Source organism: Arachis stenosperma, chromosome 5 (genome assembly GCF_014773155.1).
Source record: "Arachis stenosperma cultivar V10309 chromosome 5, arast.V10309.gnm1.PFL2, whole genome shotgun sequence".
NCBI lineage: Eukaryota > Viridiplantae > Streptophyta > Magnoliopsida > Fabales > Fabaceae > Arachis > Arachis stenosperma.
This window is the reverse complement of record NC_080381.1, coordinates 136,876,006-136,888,089: the sequence shown is the minus strand read 5'-3', so window position 1 is coordinate 136,888,089 and position 12,084 is coordinate 136,876,006. Positions and strand designations below refer to the sequence as shown.

Sequence of the window (12,084 nt, the reverse complement as noted above, 5' to 3'; positions counted from 1 at the left end):
GACGCACACACACAAAACACTGTTCTGACGCGTACGCGTAGGCGACGCGCACGCGTTGATAGGAAAACGTTGGTGCTCCAATATTGAGTCAAACGTTGACGGCAACGCTCAATCATTTTCAAAGCAATGTTTGACTCAATGTTTTCGTACAAACGTTGATCACCAATGTTGACACCAGCACTAGTACAATTGAGCACCCATGCAGATCATGAACGTTAGTTGCCAAACGTTCCTCTTTTTCTATTGTATTTTCTTTCTGTTCTTCATCTTCTGCACTTTCTGTTTTCTGTTTTACTTGAGAAATGATGAACTAAACCCCATTTTAATTAGGGGGAGGAGCTCGATTGTAATCTTAATGAATCAATGAAATTCTTTTTCTTCTCAATTCATTTGGGTAGCTATAGGATAACTTTTGTTTTAATTATGAATTATTCACTCCAGAAGGCGGTTTAATTCAATTGAATGCTTGTGTGAGCCTCGAAAGGGGAATCACTTGCATTAGAATTAGAGCTCTATCCTTCACAACTCTCTTGATCAACACCATTTGGGAGGAATTGAGATCTTGAGAGTTAGTATGGCTTATGGATGAGAGACATGTACTTAACCTCTTCTCATGACAATTAGATCAAGGAATTCGCCAGATTGATTGTGATTAGAGAGATTGGATTGCCAAGGAATTGGGATCCAATCAATTTCAATCTGCCATAGATCTACTCATATGATTGAGAAAGGAGTTGAGACCCATTTGATTCATGAAGGATTATGATATCTCTAATCCCTGATGAATCATTCTCTTTAATTTTCTTCAATTTAGATCATTCTATATTTACTTTAATTGCAATCTTTCTCTGCTATCTTAATTCCCAGAACCCAATGCCCTTTACAATTTATGCAATTTAAGTTTCATTGCCATTTAGATTCTAAACTTTACTTTCGTGCAATCTAAGATTCCAGTAATTTACATTTCTTGAAATTTAAGATTCAGCTCTTTTACTTTCTTGCTCTTTAAGTTTCAGTCATTTAAGTTTCTTGCCATTTAAGTTTCAAGAAATTTACATTCAGTACTTTAGATTTCTTGCAATTTACTTTCTGTTGATCAAATTTCACTCAAATAATCACTTGTTAGCTTGACTAGACTCATCATATCACTAAAGTTGCTTGATCTATCAATCCTTGTGGGATCGACCTCACTCTCGTGAGTTTTACTACTTGATGCGACCGGTATACTTGCCGGTAGTTTGTGCGAATTTAATTTTTTGTCATCACACATCAACATAATTAAACTAATCTTATTTAAAACTTGAAATTCATGCATCTCTCAATTCTTTTCAAATAAAAATGTTCTTTTAAGCAAGGTGAGAGATATATGGAACATTTTATAACCTAAGACATCAATGCATATGATCATGCAACTAGAACAGGAGAACAGAAAATAAAACAGACAGAAAATAGAAAAATAAGAGGAAAGGGGTGTAAAGAGAACAAATCCACCTTTAATGGTGGCGCCTAGTGCTCCTCTTTGAGGATCCAATGTGCTTCTTAATCTATTTTATGCCACTCTTTTGCCTTTGTTGCTCTTCCCTCAAAGCCCTTTGGTCTTCCCTTATGGCTTTTTGATCTTCTCTTATTTCATTGAGGGTGGTAGCATGCTCTTGATACTCCATCCTCAATTGCTCCATGTTGGTGCTCAATTCTCCAATAGAAGTTTGTCATTGATCCTAATAGCTTTGGAGAGAAAAATACATCCCTTGAGGCATCCCAGGGATTTCATAATGAGGCAGATGCACAGGCTCTTGTGCATGCTCTCTAGTTTGCTCCGTTCGCTTCTTAGTGATGGGCTTATCCTCCCCAATAGAGACATCTCCATTTATGACAATTTCAGCTGAATTGTATAGGTGACAGATGAGGTATTAGAATGCCAACCTGGCACTAGTGTGAGGCTTCTCAGCTACCTTGTACATTTCTTGAGGAATCACCTCATGTGCTTCCACCTCAGTTCCAATTATGATTTAGTGGATCATGATGACTCTGTCAATGGTCACTTCTGACTGGTTGCTAGTAGGAATGATGGATCTTTAGATGAATTCCAACCATCCTCTAGCTATGGTCAATAGGTCAACCCTTCTTAACTGAATGGGCTTGCCTTGGGAATCCTTTTTCCACTGTGCACCTTCTACATAGATATCTGAGAGTACTTGATCCAATCTCTGATCAAAGTTTACTCTCCTAGTGTAAAGATAAGGATCTCCTTGCAATAGAGGCAAGTTAAATGCCAACCTCACACTTTCTGGGATGAAATCTAAGATTCTTCCTCGGGCCATGGTGATTTAGTTCCTTGGATTTGGGTTCATACTAGTGTCATGGTTTTTGGTAACCCATGTATTAGCATAGAACTCTTACACCATGAGAATCCCAACATCTTGGATGGGATTGGTTAGAACTTCCCAACCTCTTCTCTGGATCTCTCTTTGGATTTCTGGATACTCATTGTTCTTGAGCATGAAAGGGACCTCAGGGATCACTTTCTTCTCAGTCACTACTTCATAGAAATGGTCTTGGTGAGCTTTGGTGATGAATCTCTCCATCTCCCAAGCTTCAGAGGGATTGACTACTGCCTTTCTTTTCCTCTTCCTAGAGGAATTTCCAACCTTGGGTGCCATGAATGGTAATGGAAAGAAAAAAAAGCTATGCTTTTCCAACACCAAATATAAAACTTTGCTCGTCCTCGAGCAAAAATAAAGGAAATAGAAGATTGAAGTAAAAAAAAGAAGAAAATAGAAGAGTATAGAGGGAGAGAGAGGGCTAGGCCTTGTGGGTGTATTAGGGTATGAGAGGTGTGTGTATGAAAGGTTATGGAGAGGGGTATTTATTAGAGTGGGGAATGGGTGGTTTGGCCATAGGGTGGGTTTTGGGTGGGAAATTGGATTGTGAAGTGGGTGGGGGTAGGTGGGTGATAAACCACTATTTTATGGTTTATCTTGTGCTTAATTGAGTGGATTTTATCAATCTTTCATACACTTATTCATACTAATTGCATGAGTTTACATTTTCCTTCCGGATTTTGTGCTATGATTGAAAACATGCTTCCTTGGGCTTTAATTTCGCTATGTTTAATCCTCTCTTATTACCATTCGATGCCGTGATATGTGTGTTAAGTGATTTCAGAGATTACAGGGCAGGAATGGCTTAGAGAATGGAAAGAAAGCATGCAAAAGTAGAAGGAATACAAGAAATTGAAGAAATTGCTAAGCTGTCCAGCCTGACCTCTTCACACTCAAACGATCATAACTTGAGCTACAAAGACTCAAATAAGGCATTCTAGTTACGTTGGAAAGCTAACGTCTAGAGCTTTGCAACAATATATAATTTGCCATAGTTGACCTGGCATTTAAGGATGCGCATGTGCAAAGCACGCGCACGTGCACATTGGCAAAAAAGCCCATCGGCGCGCACGCGCGCATGAGCCGCGACCTGTACGTATCAGATTTCGCAATCAGCAATTTCTGGGCTATTTTTGACCCAATTCTCGGCCCAGAAAACACAGATTAGAGGCTGGGAGTGGAGCAGAATCATTCATTCAATCATTACTTATAATTTTAGGTTTTAGATGTAGATTCTAGAGAGAGAGGCTCTCTCCTCTCTCTTAGGTCTTAGGATTAGGATTAGGATTCCTCTTAAAGGATTTAGGATTTCTTTTAGTCATTGGGATTGTTTCTTCATATCAGGTTCAATAATTTATGTTTCTCTTCTACTCTTATTTACTCTGATGCTTTTATGTGTATTTGACTTATGTTGCCCAATTGGCTTATGGACTATTCATGTTATGATTTTCTTAGTTAATATAATTTGAGGTATTTCAGACTCATGATTGTTCTGCTTTCTTTATGATTTATTTTCCCTTTTGGCTTTGGTTAATTAATTGGTAATACTTGAGTTATCAAACTCAGCAGTGGTTGAAATTGGCAGATTGCTAATTAATTTGGATCGCTCTAAAAGTTGACTAAGACTTGAGGATCAATTTAATTAGTCCACTTGACTTTCTTTTATTTAATAAAGGATAACTAAGTGGGATTAAAACCCAATTCTCATCACATCTGATAAGGATAAATAGGATAGGAACTCCGATTTTCATACCTTGCCAAGAGATTTACAGTTATTGATTTATTAATTCCTGCAATTTATTTCTCTTGCTCAAACCTTCTTAAAACCCAAAAAACACTAATTTCTATAATCAATAGTAAAACATACTTCCCTGCAATTCCTTGAGAAGACAACGCAAGGTTTGAATACTTCAGTTTATAAATTTTATTGGGTTTGTTACTTGTGACAACCAAAACATTTGTAAGAAAGGAATTCTTGTCGGTCTAGAAGCTATACTTACAACGGGAATTTATTTGTGAAAATTCTAGATCGCGCGAGAATTCCATTCTTCAAAATGGTGCCGTTGCCGGGGAATTGCAAACGTGTGCCTTATTATTGGTTATTGTAAATATTTTTCCTTTTCTTGTTTATTTGTTTTTGTGTTCTCTTCTTATTTCTGATAGCTACTATGAATTCTCACCCCTCTCGCTTTGAGTTTGGTTCTAATTTTGTTAAAAGGAATGGAAGCTATAACAGGAACATGCATCAAGGTCAAGGCAATCGAAGATGGATGGAGCCAAGAGGATTTGATCAACCCTTTAGGCAACAACACCCTCCTAGATATCATGGACAAAGACCACTCTACAATGCATACCAAGCTGATAGGTATGGTGGACCCCCTTGTGATTACCAACAAGCCCTACCCCGTGCTCATAGACTATCCTCTCAACATAGCTTCGAACCACCACACTCACAAGATCATTTTCACCATTCACCACCATATGATCATTATCCGGCCCAATTCCAATCCAATCACTCCCAAGAACCACCACTTCCCTATGTACCATGTCCATACCCATCACCTCAAGAATCACAAACTCGCCTCAAGGAAACAGTAGATTAATTTCATGCAATCCTTCATCAACTGGAGCAAGTAATAAATCAATTATCTTCCAGACGTTCGGACACTCAAGGAACTCCCATGGCTTCATGTGGAGAATCTAATGAAGAACGTAGAATGGAGGAGACACTAGAAACTCCAGTGGAAAGTATAGAGCATAAGTTCATATTGGAACAAGTAGAAAAAGCTGTCATTATAGAAGAAGAGTGGGTTGAAGATTTAGGAAATACTGAACCTCCACGGGAATCTAGAGTTATGGAAGATTCCGGCAAGGACGTCACAATTGATGCTAAGGAGGATAGTGCACAACCCCCAAGGCAGGTATCTTATGAAGAACTGGACGGAATAACCCAAGACACAGGTTTCCTTGATGATCATACTCACAAGTCAAGTTCTCTTAGTAATGAACTTGCAACCGCAAGTGAATTCTTTGAGCTAGATGAATCTTCCCCAAGTGAATACGAAGATGATGCGGAGGTAGACTTTTCTCAACCTCCCAATTATGACTCAAGTGATGGGGAAGATATCGAAGACTTTGATCAAGACATGGTTGACATTAAAGAAGTTTGCAAAGAAGTGGGAGAATTCACAGAAGAACACAAGGGAGTAGAGCTTGCAAAACCACTGGAAACACCTATCCCAAGGCCATTACTGCCCAATACAAACTTCAAGTGGGTAAAATCCTTAACTTTCATCTTTACTTTTCCACTTGAATATGGTTTACTTGAGACAGATGGCCAGCTTAGAGCTCTCTGTGGCTTTAAGAGTAAAAGGGAAATGACTCGCACTCAGTGCTGGTATGCAAGATTCAATGAGGTTTCACACTTCAATTTGAGGTGCAAGGATTGGTGTCAAGCTCAATTGTATGGATCTTGGAAGCTGTTTGGTCACTGCAGTGAGAATTCAGATTACTTATCACCCAACTGGAAAAATGTAGATGAAGACAAACACGGGTGTTAAAGTTGAGATTGGGATCCTGTAATCTATTCTGACATTCAACACCCCGGGAGCCTTGAAGCCTGTTTGAACTCACCCAAAGGTTTTACGTGCCTTGTTTGGGACCCCGGAGAATGCTGGCATTCCAAACACTGGTGGAGATTTCTGGATGAATTCAAGCACAAGCCACCATAACAGAAAGCTCATCAAACGTCCAACTTAAGGACTTTAACTAAAAGTGCTAGGTGGGAGACAACCCACCATGGTATGATCGTTCCCTCTCCATTTTACTCTGTTTTTGAATTTTGATTGAACCTGGAATTTTTGCATGACATTCACTATATTTTGAATCAACATCTGCATACTGCATTCTGCATTTTTCATATAAACAAAAGGGGATTAAGGCATGCGACGCGCCAGCATCGTTCACCTTTGAAACAATGAAGAAAAGAAACAAAGAGTTACGCAGGAGTGTGGCTGGAGGCATGCCATAGGCACAATTTGGCCCACGCGAACGCGTTACTAACGCGTTCGTGCAATTTGCGAAATCTAGCCCCCACACATCCGCGTCACCCACGCACACGCGTGGCCTGCAAAATCGGCGTAGAAATATGTTTAGACAGAAGGTTGTGCTAGAATGTTGCTGGAATGGTGTTGGAAGCACCAACCAACCCACGCGACTGCGTTCCCCACGCATCCGCGTCACATGAGCCCAGTGCAGTCCACGTGATCGCGTGACGCACGCGTCCGCGTCACCTGCGCCACACAGTTTATCCATCCCAGCGCCAACTATCTCATCTTTTCTTATTCTTTTTCTTTCCCCTTTCTTAATTCTTTCTTCTTCCTTTTCTTACTTTCTTCTTCTTCATCTCTTTAACTTCTCATCCCCCTTCACTTCCATTCTATTTCATTTAATTTATTTGCATACTTTCATTCATTGCATTTTTTTCATTGGTGTTGAAACTTTATTTGTGTCTTATATTATTATACTCGAGCTTGTGGATATCATCAAGAGTGATTTGACAATTAATACTAATTTTTGAATTTTTACATGCATAGCAAGTGTTTGTGAAAAGCCTGTATGGCATTGTAAATTCTTAATTATCCTATCCTTCTACTCTAATACCTGTTTTTCACCAAACCCTTCCAATATTTTATTAATTAAATATAATTATTAATACAAACATTATTGTTAGTTTCTCACGACTGACAATATATTTTTGCTTTTAATGCTTGATATATGCTACTCATGCCTTTACCAGAATGCCAATAAACATCTTGCATCTAATTACTTTAATATGCCATGCTATATTTCCATTGATGTCTTAATTGCATGTAGTCGCGACCATGTCTTTAAGACATTATCTCTTACCTTGGCATTGATTTTCACTTGAACCTTCCTCCTTCCGGTTCTAGCTATTCGGATTGCATGTCCCTTTCCTTTCTCCCTTTTTCAGGATAGCCACCAAAAAGGATAAAAAGAAAGCCTCTAACAAGCCACCGGCGAAGAGCGGAATGACAGGAGCATTAGCTGAGGAACCACAACTCCCGCCCACCCGCACAGCTTTGCATGCACCGAGGACGGTGCAACCTTTAAGTGTGGGGAGGTCGATACCGATCTCCGTGGGTTAGTCACTTTCTTCTCAATAGCAATTTTTGTTTTTCATTGTTGCATTTGCATGTTTGATTGCATGTTTGTTTGATTTTGTGCATATATTACCATTACTTGATTGAAGTAATATTTTCTTTTCAGGAAAACTTTTTATAGTATTTCACTAATTTAAATTAAAAACTTTTTGAAAAACTTGTTTGAAGGAATACTATTTTAGAACATGGTTTAGAGCTCGAACACACAAAACCAGTGAGATTTTGAGCCTATTTGATTGGTTGCATCTTATCAACCAATATTTTATTTTTGGTGTGTATTTTTCTTTCTAAAATTGTGATCTTTGTCTTGCTTAATTCTATATTTCCATTATTTGATGTATGCATGCACTTATATGATTGAGGCCTTGTTTCACTAAGCTTACATACCCATATGGCCTTACCTTTCATTATCCTTTACAAACTAATTTGAGCCTATTTTTACTCCTTTGTTCTTTATTTTAGCACATCATTAACTCTAAGCGGAAAATAATAATGTCCTTAATTTGAATCCTTGGTTAGCTTAGACTAGTAAAAGTGCTCATGATTTAAGTGTGGGGAAGTTGGGTTTGAAAATATTTGGTTTGAGTAATTGGGTGTTGTATATTTTTGTGAAAATGTACAAAATAATAGTTGAGCACATATTATTGCATTCAATACTTTAATCATATGCATTTCAGACTCAAAAAAAAAGGAGAGAGAAAAATAGAAAGAAAAAAGAGCAAATAATAAAAGGGGACAAAATGCCCCAAGTAAAGTAATAATATCAATGCATATGAGTTGACTTAAATTTAGGATGCATGAATATGTGATAAACATAGTTAATGGGCAGTTAGATCTTGTATTGTGATTACATGGATTGTCTAAGTTAGGTGGAAAGTTTATGTTAATTAAGGATTCAGATTTTAGTCCACTTGGCCAAATACAATCCTACCTTGACCCTAACCCTATTACAACCCTTAAAAGACCTCTTGATATGTGTATCTGTGCATTAATTTTTGTTGATTGTTAGATGAAGAGCAAGCCTTAGAAAGCAAGGTTAGTAGAGAATTGATAGAATCGAACCTCAAACACTTGAGTGATTAGAGTGTATACACCTCCAGTGAGGGTTTGATGCTCGATTCCTTGTTCCCTGCTTTCATGATCTATTTTCTTCTTGCAAGCCATTTGTACTTTATTTTGCGATTTAAATTAGTGAAACCCAGTTCATATTTGTTCTTGAAAGATTTATTTACTTTTTCACCAAGTAGGTAGAATCATTTTGCAAGTAGTTGCATTCACACAGATAGGTTGCATTGCATACTCTCTATCATTCCTCTTCACTCCTTTATAGCTTTTCTTGAGCTTAGCATGAGGACATGCTAATGTTTAAGTGCGGGGAGGTTGATAAACCACTATTTTATGGTTTATCTTGTGCTTAATTGAGTGGATTTTATCAATCTTTCATACACATATTCATACTAATTTCATGAGTTTACGTTTTCCTTTCAGATTTTGTGCTATGATTGAAAACATGCTTCTTTGGGCTTTAATTTTGCTATGTTTAATCCTCTCTTATTACCATTCGATGCCATGATATGTGTGTTAAGTGATTTCAGAGATTACAGGGCAGGAATGGCTTAGAGGATGGAAAGAAAGCATGCAAAAGTAGAAGGAACACAAGAAACTGAAGAAATTGCTAAGCTGTCCAGCCTGACCTCTTCGTACTCAAATGATCATAACTTGAGCTACAGAGGTACAAATGAGGCGGTTCCAGTTGCGTTGGAAAGCTAATATCCAGAGATTCACAAAAATATATAATTTGCCATAGTTGACTTGGCGTTTAAGGACGCGCACGTGCAAAGCACGTGCACGCGCACATTGGCAAAAAAGCCCATCGGCCAAGCGTGCATGAGCCGCGACCTGTACGTATCAGATTTTGCAATTAGCGATTTCTGGGCTGTTTTTGACCCAATTCTCGGCCCAAAAAACACATATTAGAGGCTGGGAGTGGAGCAGAATCATTCATTCAATCATTAATCATAATTTTATGTTTTAGATGTAGATTCTAGAGAGAGAGGCTCTCTCCTTTCTCTTAGGTCTTAGGATTAGGATTAGGATTCCTCTTAAAGGATTTAGGATTTCTTTTAGTCATTGAGATTGTTTCTTCATATTAGGTTCAATAATTTATGTTTCTCTTATACTCTTATTTACTCTGATGCTTTTATGTGTATTTGACTTATGTTGCCCAATTGGCTTATGGACCATTCATGTTATGATTTTCTTAGTTAATATAATTTGAGGTATTTCAGACTCATGATTGTTCTGCTTTCTTTATGATTTATTTTCCTTTTTGGTTTTGGTTAATTAATTGGTAATACTTGAGTTATCAAACTCAGTAGTGGTTGAAATTGGCAGATTGATAATTAATTTGGATTGCTCTAAAAGTTGACTAAGACTTGAGGATCAATTTAATTAGTCCACTTGACTTTCTTTTATTTAATAAAGGATAACTAAGTGGGATTAAAACCCAATTCTCATCACATCTGATAAGGATAACTAGGATAGGAACTCTGGTTTTCATACCTTGCCAAGAGATTTACAGTTATTGATTTATTAATTCCTGCAATTTATTTCTCTTGCTCAAACCTTCTTAAAACCCAAAAAACACTGTTTTCCATAACCAATAGTAAAATATTCTTCCCTACAATTCCTTGAGAAGACGACCCGAGGTTTGAATACTTCGGTTTATAAATTTTATTGGTTTGTTACTTGTGACAACTAAAACGTTTGTAAGAAAGGAATTCTTGTCGGTCTAGAAGCTATACTTACAACGGAAATTTATTTATGAAAATTCTGGATCGCGCGAGAATTCCGTTCTTCAGTGGGAGTTATGATGGTTTGGAGAAATGGAATGGATGTGATTGAGTTAGGGTTTTTAGGGAAGTGTGTGTGGGAAAGTATGAAAGTAAGTGGGGTAGGTGGGGTAGGTGGGGATGCTGTGGGACACACAAGTCCTGAGAGGCTAGGGAATCCAGATTCCCTGCTTCTCTGCACTAGTGTTTGAACGCCGAGGGGCTGCTCCCTGGCTGGCATTCAACGCCAGCAATGCTACACTCTTGGGGCGTTGAACGCCCAGTGAGGGCTTCCTCACTGGCGTTCAACTTTGAAACTCTATCCGGAGTGTTTTATTTTCACTGCTGTGAATTATATCTCTTGACTGAATGTTGCATATGATCATGACTCTAATAACTAAAAGAAAAATAAAATGAAATAAAATAAATATGGTTGAGTAAAGTTGGGTTGCCTCCTAACAAGCACTCTTTTAATGTCATTAGCTTGACCTTTAGCTCCTTACGGAAGTGAGTATGGGCTCAGATATTTTCCCCTAATAGTGAATTTCCTGCCTGTTCTCTCATGAATGAGCTCTACATGCTCTAGAGATAGGACACGGCTCACTGTGTGTGGTAAGACTGGCTTCTTAGTGAAGACAACTCTCATGCCAGGTGAGAGGTCTTCAGTAGGAACGTTCTTGTCCCTCCAACCTTTAGGTACTTTCTTTTTAGTACCTTTGTGCTTAGAGCTTGTTGAGGGTTGCCCAACACCAAACTTAGAATTGATGTCTGGGAGCTCTGTAAAGCTCTACACAGAAAGAGAGGGTTGGCACACTAGGTATTGCACAGTTGTCTCATTCTTATCAGAGGGAGAATTGAGATTGGACATCTTGAATAAGATATAGTCCTTTTCTTATTGGAAAACCATTTCTCCTTTAGCTACATTAATCAAGGCTTTTGTAGTAGCTAAAAAGGGTCTTCCAAAGATGACACAGTCATCCTCATCCTCTCCAATGTCCAAGACTATGAAGTTTGCAAGGACGTAGTGGTTTTCAACTTTAACAAAGACATCCTTCACTAAGCCATATGGCTTCTTCATGGTCTTGTCTGCCATCTCTAATGAGATGTGTGCAGCTTGTACTTCAAGGATTCCCAGCTTCTCCATTACAGAGAGTGGCATGAGGTTATTGCTTGATCCTAGGTCACACAGAGCCTTATCAAAGGTCATGTTGCCTACGGTGCAAGGAATCAAAAAGCGTTTAGGATCTGAAAGCTTCTGAGGTAGCTCTTTTTGAACCAAAGCATGGAGTTCTTTGGTAAGCAGTGGATGTTCTTCCTCCAAGGGCTTAGTACCAAATATCTTGGCATTCAGCCTCATAAGAGCTCCAAGGTATCGAGCAACTTGCTCTTCCCTAGTGTTTTCATCCTCACTTGAGGATGAGTAGTCATCAGAACTCATACACTGTAGAAGTGTGATGTGCGGAAAACGATCCGACACAAAACTCACCGGCAAGTGTACCGGGTCGCATCAAGTAATAATAACTCACATGAGTGAGGTCGATCCCACAGGGATTGAAGGATTGAGCAATTTTAGTTTAGTGGTTGATTTAGTCAAGCGAACCAAGTATTGGTTGAGTGTTTTGTATCCAACAGCAATTAAACAACAGGAAATGTAAAGGGGGAAGGGAAGAATTGCAGAAATTAAAAGGA

General features: G+C 38.4%; 1 protein-coding gene across 1 annotated transcript; it reads right to left on the bottom strand.

The window, feature by feature from the left end:
- Nucleotides 1-11,287: 11,287 nt before the first annotated feature.
- On the bottom strand, nt 11,288-11,833 carry LOC130981485 (uncharacterized). The gene has a single exon (XM_057905077.1). The coding sequence runs from the start codon at nt 11,831-11,833 to the stop codon at nt 11,288-11,290; it is 546 nt and encodes a 181-aa protein (XP_057761060.1).
- Nucleotides 11,834-12,084: the final 251 nt, after the last annotated feature.

Bases quoted from the DNA above. Each gene is read 5' to 3' on its own strand.
- LOC130981485 (XM_057905077.1), bottom strand. From the start codon at position 11,833: ATGAGTTCTGATGACTACTCATCCTCAAGTGAGGATGAAAACACTAGG.